The following is a 24,949-nucleotide window of genomic DNA, read 5'->3' on the forward strand; positions in this document are numbered from 1 at the left end:
AAAGTCAAAATCTGTATGAATGGCCTTACCTGCGAACGGTCTAGGAATCGGGGTTGGAAATCTGGGCTCGCACTCATATCCCCTACGAACGTCAAAATTAAGATCGGATTCAGAACCGACTGTTCGTTGTTGGGATGTTCAGAGTTTGGAATTAATTCGGAGTTTGGTATCTTTGAATTCGGAGTAGACATTGATTCACACTGAAATCGTTGACTCGAAGCGAACCGACTCGCAATTGGAATTTTGAATGGACTCGGAATCGGAGTTCCCGCTGGCTCGAATTCGGAATTGTTATCCTGTGCTCAGAACGAAGTGTTGTTCAGAGGTGTTTGATGTCTTGGATTCGAAGTTGACAATTACGAGTTGTTCCAGTTGCGTTCATTCTTCTGAAGGTAAATGCGAAAGATGACTTCAAGTTACACTTTTGGTCCCTGTTACTTTCGCAGCTTGGCAGTTTTGGCTTAAATTCAGAATCGGTTACAATTCAAATGGATAATGATATTGAATTACCTTTTCAGTCTCCTGACTTTCAGCAAGTGACAGTTTCTGCCCAATTTTCGAAAATTTTTATAAAATTAAGGGATGGTGAAAAAATTTGGATTTTTAATGCGCATATTTTTTTCGTGAACAGAAAATTATGGATTCCAACAAGTCTTGGCGGTTCGGAAAATCGTTTTTCGCGATAAACGTCAAATTTTTTCGACTGTTTCGGATTTTAAACTTCAATGTTTATTTTATTTTGTCGCAGGGGAGCATAGTATTTGTTTATCCATTCAAGATCATTCTCATGACCACTTGAAAGTTTTATAATCACGTTGTTTTATTATAAATAGGGGAGAATTTGATATGACCATTCGAAATTGGATTGTGACTTTTCAAATTTGAAGATTTTTTATGAAGCTTGTGGTAGCCATATGAAGGTAGCTTTTAGAGAGAAGTTCTTCACCGAGCTCTTGTAAAGCTTTTACAGTAGAAGTTCTTCATCGAGATCTTCTAAAGCCTAGATATATCTCCGAGTTCTAGTATTTTCTCGATCAAGTGACGTTACGAATCTTAAATTTGGGTTGTTACATGATATTTTTTGGTGGCTTATATCATTAGCTTATTTGAAGGTCATTGTGACTTGGAGGGGGAGTTCTTCAAAGACAAGAAGTGATTTTGTTTCTTAATTTTGAAATAGGTTTTTATGGCAGGTTTGGCTTTCTTGAAGATCTTTGGGATTACATAACCCTAACCCTAAAATCCTAAAGAATACTCTTGAAATCTTAACCAGTCCGATATTCCAAATCAATTCCCATGATACCATACCAATTCCTTAAGTTCTTATGTTGGTAACCAAAAACCACAACCCTTGCCATACACTGACAAATATCCACTCCAATTTCCATTCTCAAAGAATTACTAAACTCTAACCGACTACAACCCATGCGGATACAAAACTCCCCTGGAACTTCCGATAACCAACAACTCATGCATCTAACATCACCATCTACCTACCACCGCTCCTCTCCTAGAAACGGTAATGCTTGAACCCACAAGTTCTTCTATAGACAACTGTCGATCTTATTAGAACAGATGATAAAACCACTGAACCTCGACCAAAGATCTTCCAAGCAACACCCTTGAATTGATCCCAACAAAGACCCGGATCAACAACTGAACACACTGAAACCCACTCAATCAATATACAACCCTCTGAAGATTTATCGAAGACTTTTGGCATGCAAAATGGCATTTCACAATCCTTGGCAATATAATCCAGACAGTAGTGGGGAACCCTCCCAAGATATAACTTACCCAAACCCAGAAAGATTCTGATGCAATACAAATTCCTCATAACAACCCAAAAGACAACATACCCGCAAAAGCATCCGAAGGAATCCTTACCTCCTCCTCCTGAGATACCTCGACCATCCTAAGGACATGGAGCAAAACTCCCCTCCGATGCCAAATGACAAGAACTAACAATAGGATCCTCCTTCCTGAAGGATTCTAGGTATCTACGAGCTTTGGGCTCCATATGAGCCCCCAACTTCCCGACTACAACTTCGGCCTGAAGGCCCCGAGATAACCATCCAAGATTTCCAAATTCCTTTCCTTGACGAAACAAAGGACCACCGGGTCTCCTATGAGGTGAACTCCCACGTCCACGTATCGATTGGCTCAGTACCTGCTCCTAAGTCGGAACCAGAATTTGAATGCCATTCCCGAGGGCTCATCATCATATCGAAACAACATGTGTAAGATTCAAATATACCCAAAAATCCTCATCCCACAGGCTTCCTAGATTCTCCAAGACACTCCCCGATTCGAGTACGGATCTTATGCTTTCAATAGTACGGGCCCAATACTACCTTCCACACCTATCCATACTTTCCTTAAGAATCACCCCGAATCCTCTAAGTCACCTTCTCAAGCTGATGCGCTAAATACTCACTAAACAGTGCAACTATACCCACTGAAGCACTTCTTAGGCTCCCCTAGGTTCCTGACCCCACCCGTCCCTCAGCTGCTGAAAGACTCCCACCAATGTCAACTAGCTACCTCATGAATATAGTCACGTGCAACAAAGATCAGATAATCCTTCGAGTAAAAGACTCAACCCTAGAACGGTTGGACTCAGACGAGAGATTCACAATAGGGCCAAATCCATCACTCTGAGATTATTTAACGTGTGTCACATGTAACTTAACATATTCACTTAGTAGCTAATTCACATCACTAACAGTCCTATAAAGCACAAAGCAAGTAGTATTCAGGCAATGTAAAATCTAACCAGCACACACTAATCAAGCCATTGTATCCACTTATCTCAAAACCATACTAGCTTGCAATTCTAAAAGCTCATACAATCAGGCACACAAGGCATTTCCCTTAGCATTCTATCATGCAAAAACTGAGCAGATCCTTAGCCTTAACTAGCATACGATTCACTGATTCATAAATTAAATCATACCAAATAACATGTATGAGTATTTTGGGAGAAACTTACTTGAAATCGACTGATTGCATGCATCACACCCTTTATTATCTTAAAAACTCTTTTCTTAAAAAAACACTTTTCTTTTTGAAAACTTAACCAAATCCTCAGTTTGAGTTCAGACACCCGAGAGTATGTCCGAATCCCTCAAACCAAGGCTCTGATATCAACTTGTAACATCCAAAAATATGGTTCCAAAATTTTATTTTTCTAATAGATAAAATAGTATTTCCAAATATCATCCATACATCTCAACAAAACGAATGTATCAAATGTTAGGAAAATTAGAGTAAATATCAAATGCGGAGTCCCAATGGTATGTGCGATGCAGTCAACTCGAGCTCTTCCCTTTGGAACCGAAAGTACCTGAAACATAAACTTAAACCATAAGAACAAAGCTTAGTCAGTTCCCCAAAATACCACATACCATACATATCATACAATAGGCCCCACCGAAATGAGATATGGGCCCGGCCCACACTCGAATAACGGGCCCCGCCCACACTTGGATAATAATGAGATACAGGCCCCGCCCACACTCAGATAATAATGATATACGGGCCCCGCCCACAATCGAATAATAATGAGATACGGGCCCCACCCACACTCAAATAATAGTGAGATACGGGCCCCGACCACACTCAGATAATAGTGAGATACGGGCCCCGCCCACAATCAAATAACGAGCCTCGCCCAATAAACATACATATACAAGTACATACAAGTATCACACAGACAACAAGTATAATAACAACCAAACGAGGGTCAGCCTTGGTGCCTTAGACTCGCTAAACCTGTGAGGAAACTCACCTCGCACTGCCGAATCACACAGACGATCCTTGGTTGCTAGCTGACAGACCCCCGAACTGTCAATCATCAAAACAACACCCAATTACAGTTGGTTTCCAATGCATAACCAAAAGTCCATACACGGGACAAAAAGACCATTTTACCCCTAATTCAACTTGGTCCAAGACCAAGGCCCAATTAATAACCTGAAAGGCCTAAAAGTCAAATAACCAACCAAGGCCGAATTATGGCCCAATTTTCCAAATTGGGCCCAAAACCCTTATATGGGTCTTACCTTAAAGGCCATCCAGTTTTCCTAGTCCATACACTTGTTCTCAGATGGCCCACCAAGAACCCAACCACCTAATCCCAAAAGAAAGGCCCAACTCGAAGCCCAAACACGATTAGGGTTTTCACATAAAATGATGACTAGGGTTAAGTAAGAACACTTAACCCATTAAGGACTTAATCCATTAAGTCCATCACTCTACTAGGTTAATCATACAATATGGTTGGGCATAACTCATAACTCCAATCCAACGGTCCAAAACGCGGGTCCCGACAAGTCCCAAGCTAAAGTCTCCAAGATTAGGGTTTTCTAAACCCTAATTAGGGTTTCCACCCAAACACATGCCAACTAGGTCCAAGGTTAAGGTTTTAGATTAATTTGGGTTTCACTAGGTCGGGCACCACCCACTCTCGAGCAGTGGTGGTCAACGGCGGTCCACGGCGGCGGCTCGAGAGATGATTCCAACAACCAACACACATACAAGCTTTACATCATTCACACATACACCAAATCACACACACAAATCCACCCACAAGGTGGTTGGTGGCGGCAAAAGAAGGAAGCTTAGCGGCAACCACCATGGTTGGCTGCCATGGTGGTCCGCCTCACTCTCCGAACAACAAAACACCCACACACACTTCACGGACACGAGTTCTACCATAAAACACGCACCCATCTCAGCCACTTCGGGTGGCAGGCGGCAACTGGCAACCGGAACACAGCAAAAAAAGGCAGCCGCTCGAAGCTGCGGCGGCGACAGACGTGGCTGGGGCGTAGCACCGACAAGACGGAGAAGAAGAGTCGTGACCGCAAACGACAGCAGCAGCAGCAGAAAGGACACCCGCTCGCGTTCCTCATCGTCGTCGGCAACGGGAGCAACGACGGTGCTGGTTGACGGCTCACATCGGAGGCAAGGGCGTCGGCTGGGAACGCTATTCGCTTGGCGGCCTTGGCTGATCGGAAAAACGAGAAAGAAGGGTGGTGGCAGCTGTAGAGTCACAAATGGCAGCTGCATAAAGAGTAGGTTTAGGGTTATGTATTGCAATGGAAAGGAAGAAGGGAAGGGGACTGGTTTAAGCCCCATCTCTAAATCAAACTCTTGAGCCAATATACGCTTTTGGTCCCTCCTCTCCAAATTTTTTTTAAAATAAATCCATAAATTTGATGGGTTTTATGCATAAGAACAATCATATGTGCTCATACAAACCCTAATGCTTGGATCTAGGTTTCTCTATTGTACATGCAAGTGGCCGAAAATTGAAGGCTAGGGGTCTTATTTATACTGTAGGCTGCTAGGGTTTCAGTCTAAACCCTAATGGACAACTTATTCACCAAGCAGCCCAAGGAACCTTCTGGAATAAGGCCTTTGACGAAAATATGATGATCCTTCATCATAATTTCGTTCCCCCTTAGTCTATTAGGTTTCCCAGCCCAAAACTCAACTATCACACATTTGACAGTTTATGCCCCTTTATTTAATTAATCTCTTTTAGTCACCAAATTAATTCCTAATTAATTTATGACTAATACTAACTAAATAAATATGATTTCTCCTTTAATATATTATTCTTATAATATATTAATAAATCATATTATCCTCTTTCTCATCAAATTACCCTGTCACGTTGCTTCGGTGAAGGCAACCCAAAAGGACCATGCACTACCGGGTCAAGTACATACCAAATATAGTTACGGGCTTAGACACTAATCCAACAAAATTACCATTCAGCCCTCAGCTTCCAAAATCCTTTCAATTTAAGCCCAAAAGCTACAAAATAAGTCCAAATGTTTTATCCTTAGCCGCATGCTCAAATATTTTTTACACCACTAACCCTGAAAGTACCCTTTAGTCATCCAAGACAAATAATAATGTCAATTACACCCTTCCTCACGAAAACCTTTATTTAGATTTCATTTATCAGAATAAAATAATGCTTAAAATACATTACCGGATTTATGGTAAATTTTCGAAACGGGGTGTTACAATGCATCAGCCATGTATTCCATGGGTACATAAACGTATGCCTAGCGTACTAGAAATATCACACGTCCCACCTATAAGGGAACCATGGGACCAAAATGCAAGAAAATTCTACTTTGGGGTCAAAATTGGAAATTTACCTAAATAGCGAATGCTACATTATAAATTTTATATTGTATGTTTACAAATAGATATCCGATAATTCAATTTGAATCTATCTGATGTTCATCCAATTACAACCAACCAATATATCATTAATAAAATATTTTAAAAAAAACATACATTTTAAAATATACTACAATAAATTTGAAAGTTCAATCAAAATACGATAACTATATAAAAAACATGCACTTCGAAGTTATAGTTCAAAGTTCCAACTATCCACCAAAATATAATAACAATTCATCATAATTAATCGGATTATAATTGGATATATCCAATTGGATAACTAAATTTATAACACATTGTTTTCATGATAGATATTATTACAAGGATGGTAATTGGTTAATAAGACAATTGGAAGGTTGTGTATCTTGAGAACTTCTGAGAACCGGTTATGGCTTTAGGCGTGTACTAGGTTCCATACCTTGGAGTGGTGTCCAAGTAACGTGGAGTGGTGTCCAAGACTTCCTATGTTTCCTTGTGTTGTGAGGAGACAGTGATTAGGAAAGTTTCTGTGTTTATTATCTAGTCTTATACTAATGTGACATGTTTAGTATAAATATAGATAGGATCCTATAAACACATTATAAATTGGAGTTTTGAGATAGTTTTTCTTCAATAATAAAGTTTGCGAGTTTATGCAATTCACTTATGTGTTTCCTCTTTAATTGGTATCCTGTAAACACATTATCAGAAATTGGAGTTTTGAGATAGTTTTTCTTCAATAATAAAGTTTGCGAGTTTATGCAATTCACTTCTGTGTTTCCTCTTTAATTGGTATCAGAGCATCCTGTTTCTTCAACAAACCTGTTGAGAAATCAAAGCAGTTCGTGACAGCAAGTTGAAAACTCGGTAACAACAAGTGAAGCCTCCTGAACTCGTGACCTGTTCTGAGATCGTGGACAGCTCGGAGATCGGGACCACCTGCGACTGTGGTGAGAGATTTCTCCTGCAACAGCTTTTGCTATTTACTGTTTTTGCTTGTGCTTGAAGCAAGAACTACTATCAGTCTGTTTTGTGATGATAAAAAAAACCTGCAACATCAAGTCAAGTTGCGAGTGAAGAGGAAGAATTTGAAGGAGAACCTGCGTAAGAAGGAATTCTCCTGCCCAGATCAGGAAGAGCTCGTGTATAGAAATTTTTTTGACAAGAAAGAACAAGGAACTGGTGTGGTGAAATTGATCGTTCTTTGTTCCTTTGCTTTTTTTTTCAGAAGTAGCTGCCCACGTAAAGGGAAATCGTTTGAAGGAACTCGTGTGGAGCCCTAAAGAAACGTGTTTTTGCCTTCTTTTTTGGGCCCTTGTTTACCCATATCGAGTTTTACCCTTTTATTCATTATTTGGCCCAAATCTCATTAGTTTTTTTTATTTATCAATTGTTTGAAAAAAAATATTATTATTAAATCAGTTTGCTTATTTGTGTGGAGGGTTACGGTATTTTTTTTTTTATCAATCAACACCTAAGGAGGAATTAGAAATCGAACCGCGATGTCGGGAGGAGAATCGTCCCAACCACCGGCTAAGGAACACACGTCGTTCACGTTCCAATGTTCGAATTTGACATCGACGAACTACACAATTTGGAGGATGCGCATGGAGGTGCTACTCGGGATTCATGGCGTTTGGGATGTGATTGATCCCGAACTAGATGACGTGAAGAAAAACAACATCGTGAAAGGATTGTTGTTTCAATCGATTCCGGAGGATTTAATCCTTCAAATCGGTAATTTGAAAACCGAAAGAGACATGTGGGAAGCGATTAAAACTCGTAACCTAGGAGCTGATCGTGTAAAGGAAGCCCGACTCCAAACTCTAATCACGGAATTTGAAAATCTAAAGATGAGTGATACTCGTACAATAGACGAGTTTGTTGCAAAATTATCCGGAATTGCCTCAAAATCCGCTCCACTATGAGAGGTCATGACCGAACAGAAGCTTGCGAAGAAGTTTCTTACGAGCCTCCCTAGGCGATTTGTCCACATAGTTGCAGCCCTTGAACAAGTTTTGGACCTTAAGACGATAGGCTTTGAAGACGTGGTTGGTCGCTTAAAAGCTTATGAAGAAAGAATCAAGGGTGAAGACAAAGTTATTGAGACTCAAAATAAACTACTTTATTCCAAAATTGAATCGTCCAATAAAAATACCGATTCATCAAGAGGTAGAGGTCGAGGTTCAAATAACCGTGGAAGAGGACGTGGTGGTGGACGTGGCGGTGGACGTGGTCGGGGTAACACCCAAAATCATGGTCACTAGGAATCCTCTAAAAATCGTGACGATCAAAAGCAAAAAAGGAAAACAATGTGAGCAAAGAGATCTCTCAAATATTCAATGTTACCGGTGTGACAAGTATGGTCACTTTGCTTCAAGATGCCCAGATCGAATCAAAAATCATGAGGCTAACCTTAATCAGACACACGAAGGAGATACAAATCATGAAGAAGGGACGTTCTTTATGATGAATACAATTCAAGAAACGGTGTTCTTGAATGAAGACAAATACATCCCTCCAAAAGTTGAAGCAAATGCCGATGAAGACAGAATTTGGTACTTAGATAATGGTGCGAGCAACCACATGACCGGCAACTACTCTTATTTTTCTAAATTAAATAAAAACATAACAGGTAGAGTGAGATTTGGAGATGGATCGTGTGTTAGCATTAAAGGAAAAGGGTCAATTTTGTTCGAAGGGAAAAGCGGTGAGCAAAAACTAATGAAGGATACTTATTATATCCCATCACTTTGTAGCAACGTTATTAGCCTCGGGCAATCTACAATAGCCGGTTGTGATATTCGGATGCGAAGTGATTTCCTAACCATGCGAGATGGATATGGAAGATTGCTTATGAAAGTTCCGAGAAGTGAAAATCGACTCTACAAAATAAAGTTAAAAGTTGGAAAACCACATTGCTTACAAGCCAAGTTTAATGAGGAAGCTTGGTTATGGCACGCGCGACTTGGCCACATTAATTTTGGCGCGCTAAACTTGATGCACAAGCTAGCTAAATGGGTACCGACAATCCAACATCAAAACCAACTTTGTGAAACTTGCATGGTTGGAAAACAAACAAAGCAGTCGTTTGCAAAGAAAGCAAATTATAGAGCTACAAATATTCTTGAGATGGTGCATGGAGATATTTTTGGACCGGTTGATCCCCCCACCCAAGCGGGTAATATTTATGTTATAGTTCTTATTGATGATTATTCTAGATATATGTGGTCTTTTCTTTTGAAGCACAAAAGCGATGCATCCGGAATTATTAAAAGATTCAAGATATCAATTGAAAAACGAACTAGTAAAGAGATCAAGACTTTCCATACGGATAGAGGTGGAGAATTCACATCAACTGAGTTGAACCGTTTTTGTGACGAAGAAGGGATTTCACGTATGTTGACGGCTCCTTATGCACCTCAACAAAACGGTATAGTTGAACGGAGAAATCGGACTCTACTCGAGATGGCAAGGTGCCTAATGAAAGCAAAAGACATTCCGAACCACTTTTGGGGCGAAGCGGTACGACATGCAACGTTCATTATAAATCGTACACCTACTCGATCATTGATAGGTGCTAAACCATTTGAGAAATTTTATGGTGAAAAACCAAATCTTGAAGACTTGAAAGTATTCGGTTGTGTTGCATATGAAAGAGTAGTCTCAAAACATTTGAAGAAGCTTGATGATAGGTCACGATCGTTGGTATATTTTGGAAAGGAACCCAATTCGGGAGGATTTCGGTTATATAATCTGCGGGAGAATAAAATTATTATTAGTGCCCATGTAATTTGTGATGAAAATAAGACATGGCAATGGAATAATGAACCCAAAAATCAAGATGGAAATGGACCGGGTACATTTACGGTCTTGTGGAGTAATGGTCAAGCAACCCAAGATAATGGTGGTTCGAGCCCAACTGCAACAGAAACCGAACATTTCATAGATTCGGCCCAAACCGAACAAACCAATGACACTAATAACGATGATAGCAGCCCATCGCAACCTGTTGATGATCAAAATAACGATGCAAGTTTTGTCCCACTTCGGCGGTCCACTCGAACTTCAGTTTTGCCAAGAAGATTAAATGACTACAAGCTAGATTTGGATCATTTAATGTTGTCATTCGATGAAGAACCAAAGAATTTTAAGGAAGCTAAAGTGAACAAAAATTGGCTCGATGCAATGAAGGCTGAAATTGACTCCATCGAGAAGAATAATACTTGGAAATTAGTTCCTCCGCCTAAAGATGTTAAACCTATTGGGTTAAGATGGTTGTATAAAATTAAAAGAAATATGAATGGATCAATTACAAGGTATAAAGCGCATCTAGTAGCAAAAGGTTATGTACAAGAGCAAGGCATTGACTTTGATGAAGTATTTGCACCAGTAGCTCGACTCGAGACAATAAGACTATTGATTGCTCTCACGGCTGGGAACGGATGGAAGATTTATCACTTAGATGTAAAAACTGCATTTTTATATGGAGATTTAAAAGAAGAAGTATATGTGTGCCAACCGGAAGGTTTCGTGAAACAAGGTGAAGAAACAAAAGTCTACAAATTGGCTAAAGCTTTATACGACCTCCGACAATCTCCGAGAGCATGGAATTTGAAGCTTAATAACACATTGAAAAATATGGGTTTTAAACGGTGCATGTAAGAAAATGCGGTTTATAGAAAGGTTGCAAATGGAGAATACATGCAGTTTATGTAGATGATTTGTTCGTGACGGGAACAAGCTTAGAGTTTATAAACCAATTCAAGAGACTAATGGCGTTACAGTTTGAAATGTCGGACCTTGGTGAACTAACTTGCTACTTGGGTATTGAAGTATTGCAAGAAAATGGTTGTGTAAAGGTGAAGCAAGAGAGTTATGCTATGAAGATTCTAAAAGAGGCAGGCATGCAAGAGTGTAATGCAACTCAATGTCCGATGGAGCCAGGACTAAAGTTATCAAAAGATGAAGATGAACCAGAAGTTGAAGCTACCTATTATCGAAAAATAGTAGGTTGCTTACGATATCTCTTACACACTCGTCCAGATTTAGCATATTCGGTCGGAGTAGTTAGCCGTTATATGCAAAGTCCAAGAGAATCTCATGCACGCACTATTAAGCAAATTCTTCGTTACTTGCGTGGTACTCCATCTTTTGGGATAATATATAAACGAAGTAAAAATATGAGCTTGATAGGTTACAGTGATAGTAGTCACAATGTGGATATTGATGATGGCAGAAGTACAACAGGGCATGTCTTCTACGGTGACTCACCTATCACTTGGTGCTCCCAGAAGCAAGATACAATAGCTTTGTCCTCGTGTGAAGCGAAGTTCATGGCAGCTAATGCAACTGCGTGTCAGGCAGTTTGGTTAAGGGAGTTGTTAGCTGAGCTGACAGGAATGAAGAAACAGAAGGTGTTGATTCGCACAGACAACAAATCAACAATAGCATTATCAAAGAATCTTGTCTTTCATGGAAGAAGTAAACACATTCACACTCGATTCCATTTCATTCGAGAGCGTGTGGAAAACAAGCAAGTGGTTGTTGAGCATGTTTCGAGAGATAAGGAACGAGCAGATCCACTTACAAAGGCCTTAGCTCGAATAAGGTTCGCAAAAATGAGAGCGTTGCTTGGCGTGCAAGATTTACCCTCAACTCAGAAATTCAGGGGGTGATTGTTGAGAACTTCTGAGAACCGGTTATGGCTTTAGGCGTGTACTAGGTTCCATACCTTGGAGTGGTGTCCAAGTAACGTGAAGTAGTGTCCAAGACTTCCTATGTTTCCTTGTGTTATGAGGAGACAGTGATTAGGAAAGTTTTTGTGTTTATTATCCTAGTCTTATACTAATGTGACATGTTTAGTTTAAATATATATAGGATCCTGTAAACACGTTATCAGAAATTGGAGTTTTGACATAGTTTTTCTTCAATAATAAAGTTTGCGAGTTTATGCAATTCACTTATGTGTTTCCTCTTTAGTGTAACTTATTGTCGACAAGAATATTCTTGATAAGCTAAGGATTACAAGAGGGTAATGTAATTTGAGTAGAACACAATGCATAGGATATTGGTACATGGCGTGTATAGTCAAAGTCAAAGATGGTAAACAAAAGTCAACAGGAACACGACAGGTATATATCCCAGTCATGACACATTGATATGTTTGGTCAAGTAGATGCATGTAACAGAGGAGCGAGACACATGGAGGTAACCGGCGACGTGTGGCAAAACAAAGCAACACGTGGAAAAAATCGAGAATAAATGTGGATATGACGTTTCCATGATGGTGGCACGACGCATCGTTGTGGCCAGTCAGTCAATAGGACACACGTTGTAGAAGTAGTGCACGTGGCAAGCTCTGAGAAAGACACGATGTGGCAAGGGGAAGAACGCAATGTGTTTTTATGTCAAGATCAAAAATATATAAGTTGAAATGGTTGTGTCCGTTGAACCTTTTTCCAACAAAAAGGAAAATAAGTATGAGGAGAATTCAGATCTATGAGAGAGTGAAATACTAATGTTACCACGAGAATAAGAACTACTAAGCGAGTTAAAGATATCTTTTCATTTCGTGTTATGTAATTTTGTCATGTAGTATATTACGTACGGTTGTTAGACCTCGAGTGTGTTACGAAAGTTCATGATATGGTGATATTACGAACTCGATTGTAACTTTAGTCGATGAATTTCACAGTAAAATTCTTAGCATGGAGGGTGAGGGTTATAAACCCTAGTTTATAGATATTACCAGACGTAGACATGTGAGGTTGAGCTAACAGCTTACGGGGTTAAGTCGTTAGGTGGTTGTATTTGGGAGCTTGACTAGTTTGGTAACAAATGGTTACTGAGATTAGTTAGTGGTCGGGTGAATGACCACTATGGTGGATATATTGAATAAGCTCCTACTTATTTGGGACAAGTTTTAAGGAACTTGGTGTTGTATGTAAATAGGTTTCGACAAGGTGACAAGTGGAGAGGCAACGTGAAGCTTAAGATCAGAGCAATAATTAGTTTTCACAAACTGACCACGTGAGTACATATGAATTTTCTAGGTACATAGCAAGGTGAAATATTTTATGTGTGGTGATATTTAAAGGTGGATTATTTTATATGGTGGTAGTTTGTTATTAAGCAAGTCATTTTGGTGAAAATATTTTGAGAACGTGAGTCCCTAAGTTCCTAAGTTTTCTGATTTATTAAAAAGGGAACTTTAGTGGCTAGAATGCTTTGACTAATTACTATTGATTATTACTTATTTTCAGTAAGGCCAGTTGATTTATTGGTGAGTTGATTTTTTAGTGAGTCTTATGGGGTGTTGTAAGACTTCATTTTTTTAGGTGTTGATATTTATTTGTCATAGGAGATTTTATTTGTCATGGGAGATTTCTGAGTATAGTGTTATTTGATTGGATTGATTTTACTTGTGATGAGTCTGAGTGCTTTTGCATGAATGTATTCATAGTTTTTGGAGATTTAAGTCTAAATGAAAATGTTGGCACTACTAGCGAAAAGTAGTGACTAGGGGTATAAATTCTCCGACAGAGCAACGAAGTGATTTGTTCTCTCGAAGTTAGACAGGTGGTGATAGTTATTGACATCGCATAATATTTTTATGTGATATTTGGATTTTTGGGACTCGAGATGTAGAGTTCCTGGTAGGTTGATTTCCTGTGGATTTGAAGTTTATGACCTGCTTAGATTTTTATAAAGTTGTTATATATTTCAAATTTATTTTGATATCATGTTTGGAATATTTTGCTAAATAGTTCACGAGTCTTTGGACTTACATAGTTTGTACTATGTACTTAGGTACTCGAGTTCGAGTTGAAGCCCAGGGTACCTTGTGAGAGATGAAGTGTGTTGGATTTAGAGAAGATGGTATAATCCTTTCTCTTAAATGTGGTTGTTGATATTGATTTTGTAATACCAAACAGTTTTAACTATGATAATTTTAAAGGTTTTTGTTAAACCGCATTTTATTACGGTTGATTTTCACAGTAGTTGTGCAACCACGGTAAATTTTATGTTTTGAAAATATAAGTGTTACAAATAACTATTTTATAAAATATGTATTAATAGGTAAATAATAATCGAATATACCCAATTATCATTCTAATTGGATAACAGTTGTACTGGATTAGATCGGTTTGGAATTGGATCTGGGTGGTTATCCAATGGTCAATCGAATTTGGATGTTAAAAATTTGGAACCGTCCATTTCAATTCAATTGGCTATATAATGAAAAATGAATCGGTTTAATTTGAATTGGTTGGGTTGAACTTAATCATTTTTTTCCTAGACACTCCTAATAATCACCAAAATGATCACTTTCCATCCATATATATAAATAAAACCATTTTATTTTTATTTTTTGGAAAAGCCTTAATAACCATGGAGTTCGAAAATTGCACATTTACGAATTCCAACTCAATAATGATGATCCCGCCTATTTAAAGGTGTACGTTTTTCACAAACTAATAATAATTTTGAAATTTTTCTTTGCAACTCATTTTCGTAAATCTCTGTAAACGACGTTCCATACGAAGACCATCTTTGAAAATTAGAACAAAATATGGAAAATACCTTAATCCGAATTGAAACAAGCCATTTTCAACTGTATCCAACCTTCATAATATTTCAAAATATGTTGATGCAAACTTCACATTAGTTACACCTCACCAAAAGTTCTCATCCTCACATCAACATTCACCTCCCAAAATACTAAACAACCCAAACTTCAATCAAGCAACTACAAACTAGGGCTAAAAACGTAATTTCATAGCTCACACAACGATTTTTAAACTTTCAAGGTTGAGTGTTTGGAAGTCTGACAAGAACAGAATGTTCTGGTTTATGATCACATTCATAATCAAGATGAACAAATGCTCTTTCCACTTCTGGTAATTCTTCTATCTTGATTTGAAGCGATTCCCCAATCCCATGTGCTTCTTTCAATGGCAAATCTTCAGGCAATTCTATATCAACCTAAACATAACAACATACTCTGAATATTTATTAAATTAAATAAATAAATAACATATTATATTACATACCTCAACAAAATAAAGAACACCAAATGTGTATGCACGAACAGTGTCCACACGGCTTATTTTAGGATGATGCCTCAGGACTAAATATGTCAGTGTTTGTAGAAAATCTGGAGGTGCTGTTTGTCCAACTAGTGAAACTACAAAACATAAAAGTAAAATTTTAGTACATGAAATGGGGCCCACAATTGAAGGACATTTTTGACATTTTGTCAAATTAACCTGCATTTTCTATAACAGTTCCAGACCAATTGCTAATTGTGTAGACAGCAAGAAGTATGGCTCCAGCAGGATCAATCCACCAGTAAAACTCATCACCAAGAACAGCAGCAACCAAACCAACCAAATTTGTCACCACATCAAAATAATGATCCTGTGAATCACACATCACATATTTGATATTTCAAAGGTTAAATTACTAAATTGCCCTTTACAGAGATTCATATCCAAAACTCAAATTAATCACACACCTTAGCATAAGCTCTAACAATCTTGTTTCCAGAGCTTCTACAGTATATATAAAGAACCAATTTCACACCAGTAGCAGTTAACATAATTGCATACAACCAAATCAACTGCAAATCATTCATCTTTTCAGAAGGTGAGTTCCTAATTAATTGCTCAACTGCTTGGATCAACACTTGAAATCCTGCATATTCATCATGTAAGAGAAGATTTTACATATTTACTTATATACCCTCCATAGTCACATACCAAGAGTGGCCATGATTGCAGCAAATATGATGATTCCAACAGGTTGGACTCGTAATTTTCCAATTGGGTATTTGTAAATGTTGATGCTTTTCATTGATAGGTGAGTGAACCATAGAATAGCACCTGCCATTAGATCGAGTAAAGAATCTAGGGTTGATGCTGCAATTGCTAATGATCCGCTTTGTACTGTTGCGTAAATCTGGAATTCGTTTGAGAAAAAACATGAGAAAGATGATATATTGGATCAGTTAGAAATTAGAAGTTCTTGTTTACCTTAAGTGCAAGTAGAAAGATGTTTGCCCAATTGGAGATGTTGATTGCTCTTTCGTGTTGAGCTTCTTCTATCAAGTCTTCTTCTTCAGTGTTTATGTCATTGGTTGTTGCACGTAAACAGTCAACTTCTTCAAAAGATTTCAAAGCTGCAAATTGCTTTTCGTAGTATTCTTTCTCCCCTGAATAAATCAATGATGTAATAAATCTCAAGAACAAGAAGAAATTTGATGAAAAGAATAGATGAATTTGAAGTTTTTTTTTACCTTCTATTAAACCGATGGTTTTTGAAAGGTCGACCTGGAATGGAGCTTCAGGATCAAGGCCACGTCGGACTTTTTCAGGCAATTTTGAAAAGAAATCGCATCTTAGGCTAGTAACTGAATTACGTCTGTTCCTTCGTATGTGCTTTGAATCTTCGTCACTCGACAACAATGGTGTTTTTGCATCCATTTGATTTTACGTTTTGAAACTAAAAGATCTAAGCATTACCAAAAAACTTCCAATGATCTTTTATCCTGAAAGCAATGATCTAAGAAATGAATGTGACACTTTACGACAAATTAATTATTTCTCTCAGACAAATCGTCGAACACCTGGTGTCACACACCTACGCATCCCGTTAATAACTGATCTTTTGAACAAACTTACAAATGTACCACCATTCAAAAGCTTGTAATTTACATGTCTTGAACAAATGATGAACTTATATAGAAATACGCCTGTTGCATACGACCAAGCTTGCTCTACACCTCTCTCGTGAAACAAAATTGTAAAGAAGGGTACATGCGTATGCAAGTGGACGTCGTAGAGTCGGTAGAAATCATGTGCATATCGCATTTCTGATACTTTTGTTGTTTTGTGTTTTGTTGGTTTGCTGAATATGATCGGAATATTTGTTGGTTTCTTCGAATTGATTACAAATGTTCGGTATTGGGAGCACTGATTTGTTATTGTTGAACCTTCAGACTCTCTCTACGTACTTTCAGAATAATCACACATAACATCATGATTGAATATTTTGAATTCTTATATAAAAATACTAATAAAAATGTTTATTGAATAATCACACAAAACATCATGATTGAATATTTTGAATTCTTATATAAAAATACTAATAAAAATGTTTATTATTTGGGATAACGATTAAAAGGATAATATATTTTTTTATTTGTACACATTTAGTCACTAACTTTTTTATTCGTCCACATTTACCCATTCAACTTATTAAACTGTACACATTTAGTCCTTATGACCGGCTACTCCAGGTTAGCCGGTAAAAATGACTTAATAGGGTAATATATTTCTCACTTTGTATACATTTAGTCCTTAATATTTTTGTACACATTTAATCCTTAATATATTTTTTTTTGTTGCAAAATAAGTCATTTTTGTTTTTGTACTCATTCAGTACTTATAAATGATTTCTTTAGGTTTTTTTCTCACAACATCTTACTTGGGATAGTCATATCGTGGTAGGATAGGTTGAGGTGGTCCTGTTATATGTTGTAGGCCAAGATACCTGGTGCGGATCGGCTGTAAGCCATAGACACGGAGGCTCGACAAGAGCGGTTGGGTTAAGGCGGCATGCCGACAAACCCTGGGTATTCCAGTCCGATGACTGATTGGACCTGTTGCATGTTGGCATTCTAGTCCGATGACTGATTGGGCCAAGGTATTCCAATCTGATGAGTGTGGGCCCGTTATGCATGATAATATGTTTGTTGTATCAGGTATTTTGGGGGAAACTCACTAAACTTTGTGTTTACTCAATTGTTTATGTTTTCAGGTTCTATCGTTGATCGTGGAAAGGCGAAGGCATGACTGTACACACTCATCAACAATATTGAGGATTCCGCGTTTCTTATATTACTCTGATTTTTCGATATATGTATTTTGGAATAAACGTTTTTTCTTAATAATTGATTTATATTAGGGAGTTTTGCCTTATTTGAAAATGAAAATTTTTGGTTTTGAAAATGAGACGTTACACATAAACATCAACAGCCCCACACACTTCATAAATGATTGTCACACGTAAGAGATCGTGAGAAAAACCTAAAGAAATCATGCATAAGTACTGAATGAGTACAAAAACAAAAATGACTTATTTTGAAACAAAAAAATATTAAGGACTAAATGTGTACAAAAATATTAAGGACTAAATGTGTACAAAATGAGAAATATATTACCCTATTAAATCATTTTTACCGGCTAACCTGGAGTAACCGGTCATAAGGACTGAATGTGTACAGTTTAACAAGTTGAAGGGGTAAATGTGGATGAAAAAAAACTCAGTGACCAAATGTGTACAAATCGAAAAATATATTACCCTTTTAAGTCATTATCCCTTATTATTTAATTGAAAAGTTATTTATACAACCTATCTTTTTTTTCGAATTCTAACAAAATAACCATAACACCACTAAAAATATTCGCAAACTTGCAATAACACCTTTTCTAAAAGAGAAATTTAATATCCTTATATTTTTCTTCTTAATTATCTGTCTATCTATGTAAAATGATGAAAATTTTTATCTGCCTATCTATGTAAAATGATGAAAATTTCACAGTGATGTTATGTCTAATGTATGCAGGAGATTCAAGCGAACGAGACTAGTTGATTCGTGAGATCCTTTATGTCTATTTATAGATATGCATGGAAGCCATTTTAGATATACTCGTCTCGTGTCCTATCTTTGTTCTCTCAACAACAAACATATCACTATGAATAGCATTCATCCGAGTATATTTTGCATTATCATTCATTTAGTGTTCTTGAGAAAATAAACAAGTAGCAACTTAAAAATCCCAAAATGAACAAGTATAACATGTGTAGGGGTATGAAATGTTTAATAACCTAATACAGACACTCCCCCGATATGAAGATATCTTCTTGAGAAAGCAAACAAGTGGCTTTACAGATCTCAATAACCTAACATTTGCCTACATTGTGATCATCTACAACAATACCATCGCAAAACTCATCCGAAATGTCAATAAGTATTTAAGGAATCTTGAGTGTTCATGATAAGATGTTGAAGTCCCAACTATATTCGTGATTTTCATTTTTTTTTTAAGTATATAGTAGTTAGAGGTGTAGAGGCTTGTGTCTTCACCTTCCACTATTTTACGGACCAGGAGAGTACATCTTTATGGTTATATTATTATTGACTATACATTTGGTTGTTTTATATAATGTTATGAAATAATTTGTTCTTCTAGTAATCTATTATAAATTAAAGTAATCGTTTGTTTGAGAGTTAATGTAAGATACTTGTTTATTTCTATATAGCGAACAGAGTACACCTATCATGGAATAAGTACATTAAATTAATAAGATGGTTGTTAATTATTAAATATCTAACCAACAATGCACCTATTACTATAGAACAATATATTTGTTCTTAAAATATAATAAACTTATACATATTTTAAATGCCATCTCATCTTGAAAGAGACATGCTCTAATTAGAAAAATATATTTGTTCATGTGGCTTCTTTTTGCAATGAATTAAACATTGATGTTGCTTAATGGGCATTCTTTATAACATTATGATTTGTCCTTGTTTCCTTGGAGGGCTTCTCTTCCTTTTCTTTATGAGATAATTATAAGTTGAATGTTTGATATCTTCTATGTTAGCATTCTTCTTCAATACATGGAGTAATGATGAAAATAGTGGTGAAGCACCAACAATCGGGTATCACCTTCGGAATGGCATACACATACGTTGATGTATGAAAAAAGAACTGAATCAAGATTATAATGATTGACCAACAATTAAAAGACCCCAACTACTACATTAGAGTAATCAAACAAAACCTACACATATAATCTTAAAACCCTTAAATATATGAAGATAGATTACTTGCGAGCATTTAGCAAATATAAAATATGGTTGAACGTTGTGTTGGGAACAAGCATAACATTAATACTCAGGATAGTGGTTTTTCATGAACAACTATCAAGCCTTGTTAGGAGGAGACCTTGAGTCTATTATACATATTCACCCATTTTTTCATTCTCATATTTGTCTATGAAGGCTTCTGAGTCTTTAATATTCTCTGTGTCGGCGTCGCTGAAGTAAACATCTTTGGTTGGAGAGGTGATTTAAATAGCTTGGTTTTGAGGGAACATTTAGATCGAAGGGGGTTGATTTGAATTTTGTTCTTTGTCTGGTTTGTGAAGTGCATATTGAAATATGATATCATATTTTTCTTATTTACTTAGGTGTTGTTTGTTTTTTCTCCGCATATCTTCCTGACCTTTTCTGTCTGCGCGGCGCAGACCACACGCATACATTAGCATTCGCAGACTGTTTGTTTTTTTGAAGACCGCAGAATTAAAAATGTTTGCGCGCCCTCTTCTTGGCGCAGATGTGGACCAGAGTCTTCTAACATCTTCAGACATCTTCTAGCCTAAAAAAACACATATACTTTTTTTTTTGAATTTATATTTATTCCAAACTTTATTAGTGATAAACAATTTGAAAAAAAAAAGTTACAATACTTAAAAAAAAAAAGTTCGACGACACAAACATGATATTTTTGACAAATTTATAAATAAAAGTTTATTACAATAATGGTCATTGAAATTGTTTATATAAATATGAAAAAAAAATAATATATTTTTATATTCTTTGTGCCAAAATTTATAAAACATTATTTAATAAAGCATTGTCAATTTCTTAGAAAAAATATTTATGGCACGTTTTTAATTGATTTAATTGAAAAAATCAAAGATGATTTCCATTCATTTATATATCAAATTCTTTGATTCCTAATTATAATGTTTAGACATAACTTTGCGATCAAAATTATTGGTTTTTATCAAATATATACGTTAATTTGTATCATTTTTATTTTCACTTTTTATACAATAATACATAAAAGTTGATTTAGATGTGTTAATTATTTATAACAAAGTCATAAATATATTAAAAAATCACTTTGTAGTTAAAAAAATCAGTTTATTTAGATTTTAGTTTATTTTAGTAGCCTGTAGATGTTAAAAAAATAGTCTTCTTTTTTTAGACTGCAGACGTTTGGTCCACCTCTTCTGCTGCAGAGGTGTACAGATGTGGTCCGCAGACCGCAAACATTTTACCTCAGAAAAAACAAACAACACCTTAGTTTTTTAAGAGTTATGAAGTGAAGTGCGCTTTGGTGGGATAATTTGTTCAAGTTCCTAACTAATCAACAACTTTGTATTACGGGTGAGCATAGACGGGTACCGAATATATTTGACACGAAACCGGAACTGGCAGTTCCGAATATGTTGGAACCAAAACCGAAACCTGTTGTATCGGTTTTCAATATTTTGGAACCGGAACTGTCATTTATGGTTCCGATTCCGGGAATCCACTTTCAAAAGAAAACAAGTTAAAGAAAATTATAAAACAATTTAAACTTTCATAACTAGCAATGTTATAACTATGTTGTTTTCAATTTTTTTTCTTTAATAGCGATAAACATGAAGATAACTAATGAAGATAACTAATGGACTTTCATTCACAAGTCATATGTGCCTATGACCTATGTGGTAATATTTTGCTCACCCAAGAATTAAAATGCAACTAGAAGATACATGCAAATTGTAACAGGAGCCTTACGTTTGATTTGAATTCAAAAAATTACGACAGTAGCCTTGCATTTGATTTGAATTGAAAAAAAATATTCTTGCAAATTTTATATATATATATATATATATATATATATATATATATATATATATATATACCGGTTCCGATTGGTACCCAACGGGTAGCGGTTCTAAAAAAGAGAACAGAACCAGAACCGCTTAAAGCGGTTCCAAAACTTTAAGAACCGGAACCAGAACCGCATAAGACGGTTCCGGTTCCGATTCAAAATACGGGTACTGTCTATGAACCGGGAACCGCATAATAGTTTGCATCACATGGTCAGGTCTTCTCCGTTGAAGAATTGAAATGAGAAATGGTTAGATGTTGTTGCTCTCGCTAGACTTTGTGATGTTTATGATATAAATTGATATTTTTTCCCTGTATGGAACATATGATAGAATAATATCAAAATTTTAATAGAGTAAATTACACGAATCGTACAAGTGTCAAAATGCACGTTTAGTCCCTATTTTTAAAAATTAACTCGGACCGTCCCTTATATCATAAACAGGTGCACGCTTCGTCCCTCGTTAGTTTAAATTTGCATACTTCATCCCTTTTGAGACATGGAATGACTAAAATACCCTTTATAGTTTATTTTTCATTTATTTTAATATTTTTGATTAATTTGTTAAACCTAATATTTATATCTCTCTCTTTATATTTTGTTGAAGAAGAATTAACCACCACCACCACCGGAATGCACAGCCACCACCACCACCACCGGAATGAGCAACCATCACCGGAAATCTGCACAACCACCACCTGTTTTCCCTGAAAAATAACCACAAGCCACCTCCTTCACCATCGCCACCCTCCTGTATAACAACTGGCAACCACCCCCTTCAAACACCACCTGTCACCGCTCCATCATTAATACCGTCGGAGGATCCAGCAAGATGCTGGAGTGCAGATCTGAACAGGAAAATAGAAGCTTGGGGATGAGTGCAGATTCGCTACCATCTCGCCGGAAAAATGAGAGGCGACTAGGGTTTGGTGCATCGATGGACCACCCATATTTTCCGGTACAACCACCTCAAACATTCCCTTCTTCCTTCTCTTCCAGTGGTGAAACCTTATTCCATCTTCTCAGTTCGATCTATAACCACAAATTGAGAACAGATCGAGAACAAGAAACCCATATCTGCTATCCTCTTGCCGGATAAACAACAGGCGGCTAGGGTTTGGTTTCCGGCATGTCTTGTTCTTTCAGGCAATGATCTATGTAGCTTGCTACCCTCTCACCGGAAAAACGTGATCGTTTGCTTTGTGCGATTCCTGTTCCTCATCTATTTTCGCTCATCTTCAAAGTATCTCAACATTCGAAGAAATATAGCAGAAATGGGAAAGGGATACGAGGCCCAATGTTTGTGAAAAATGTCTAAACGAGAGGATCATCAAAATAATGAAACTAGGAATAAACGGTGGTGGTGTTTTTTTGGTATTGCCGGAAAGTTATGGAGACCAAAAGGAAACCTGGAAAAAAAAAGTAGGGAAAGAAAAAGGGGAGGGTGGAGATATATATTTTTTTTTTTTAATCTAAAATTAATAAACAGATAAAAGAAAAATAGAAAAAGAAATTGCTAAGGGCAAAATAGTCTTTTAATGTTGGGAGGGATGAAGCGTGCAATTTTTAAACAAACAAGGGACGGTCCGAGTTAATTTTTAAAAATAGGGACTGAACGTGCATTTTGGAACGTGCATTTTGGCACTTGCACGAGGGACGATTCGTGTAATTTACTCATTTTAATATTATAATGAAATAAAAATAACAATAATTACTTAATTAGTCAACGGAGATAGGCCAAATGGACAGCACAGTGTGCCCGTGAATAGCTTTGTGATGCAATATTGCCATGGCAGTTGGCAGGCAGGTCAAGGGTGGTATGGTGTGGTGGCCTGGTGGGGTATATTCCCACTGTGTTACTGTCTATGAATGGATCAGCATGATTATATGTATACCTACCTGTATTTGTCTATAAGGGTAATCACTACAATTTCATAATAGCTTTCATATTATATGATATCATGTTTTTTAGGAATTATTACAAAATAATCATTTATATAATAGAATAGTGATATTATAAGAAATTAATTTATTAATGATCTTCATGATATACACATTTGGTTTGTTATTTATTTCGCAAGATATAATTTTGGAATTATATAAATATTCTCAAAATTTGGATAATTCCATAAAATACCGATAATTTTGCAGATTTTGGATACTTTAGTAAACACTATAAGAAATATGTGGAGTCATTTGTTTACTTTCGATATTTCCTAGTCTTTTGCTTTACTCTCCGAAAAAGTTTCTATGGTGAGATGATGGACTCCAAAATATATAGACATTTAGAAGTGTGTCTAGCCGATATGAGACGCATTAACATTCTCATTCAATGAAGATAGACAAAAAGATATTAAAGGGTGTTTGGAATTTCATTTTGAAGTTAAAAATGATTTTTCTCCAAGAGGACTTATTGACTTATTAATATGAGAAAAGAATATTTTAAAAAAATGTTTGTATTAATTTTTTAGTGGCAAAAATCAATAAGTTAAAAAGTTTTTAGTTATCTTATTGACTTTTGCTTGTTTTTTATTTTAATAAGTCATAGGTCATTCCAACAAATCACAAATTGTAATTTCTTCAAAATTCTCTTCAAAGACTAAACTAAAAATTGTTTTAAAAGTCCATATTAGATATCAAAAAACTTTTTTTAACTTTTTGACTTTTCAAAGTGTTTTTAGATAATATCCCAAACACCCCCAAAACTATAGCGAAGCTAGAAGCCGACTCTCATTGATATCACGTAAGATACTAAGATATATGTTTAGTCTTTTTGTTTACTCCTAAGAATAGCTCTTACAAAGATAGACAATGAGAGATTAAGCCACATAAACGAGCTCTTATGGAAAGACATATAGACAAAAACTTATAGTCAAGAAATAAAATATTAGTTTTGATTTCATTGTTTCTGGTTGTTTCAGATTTATTCGCAAGTGAAATGATGAGTTTGATATCGTCTTCTTTATGGATATTTGATGTGTTTCAATGCATAAGGTACAAGTTAATATAAATAACATCAC

The 24,949-nt window shown here is 36.4% G+C and overlaps 1 protein-coding gene across 1 annotated transcript; it reads right to left on the bottom strand.

The window, feature by feature from the left end:
- Positions 1-14,796: 14,796 nt before the first annotated feature.
- LOC145159716 (metal tolerance protein 4-like) lies at positions 14,797-17,209 on the bottom strand. Its single transcript, XM_079078739.1, has 7 exons — positions 16,487-17,209; positions 16,224-16,402; positions 15,951-16,149; positions 15,707-15,885; positions 15,459-15,609; positions 15,243-15,376; positions 14,797-15,174 (listed from the first exon to the last, which is right to left on the bottom strand). Exons 1-7 carry the CDS (start codon positions 16,671-16,673, stop codon positions 14,995-14,997), a joined length of 1,209 nt encoding a protein of 402 aa, XP_078934865.1. The 5' UTR covers positions 16,674-17,209; the 3' UTR covers positions 14,797-14,994.
- Between the last annotated feature and the right edge of the window lie 7,740 nt (positions 17,210-24,949).

The sequence above is a fragment of the Lactuca virosa genome, chromosome 2 (genome assembly GCF_052849685.1).
Source record: "Lactuca virosa cultivar CGN04683 chromosome 2, Lactuca_virosa_CGN04683_v6, whole genome shotgun sequence".
Taxonomy (NCBI): Eukaryota; Viridiplantae; Streptophyta; class Magnoliopsida; order Asterales; family Asteraceae; genus Lactuca; species Lactuca virosa.

Excerpts from the sequence above, each read along its gene's own strand:
- LOC145159716 (XM_079078739.1), bottom strand. The coding sequence starts at position 16,673 with ATGGATGCAAAAACACCATTGTTGTCGAGTGACGAAGATTCAAAGCAC. Across the intron at positions 16,150-16,223 it reads TCTTTCTACTTGCACTTAAG|ATTTACGCAACAGTACAAAG; the intron begins GTAAACAAGAAC and ends AACGAATTCCAG. Across the intron at positions 15,175-15,242 it reads GTGTTCTTTATTTTGTTGAG|GTTGATATAGAATTGCCTGA; the intron begins GTATGTAATATA and ends TGTTATGTTTAG.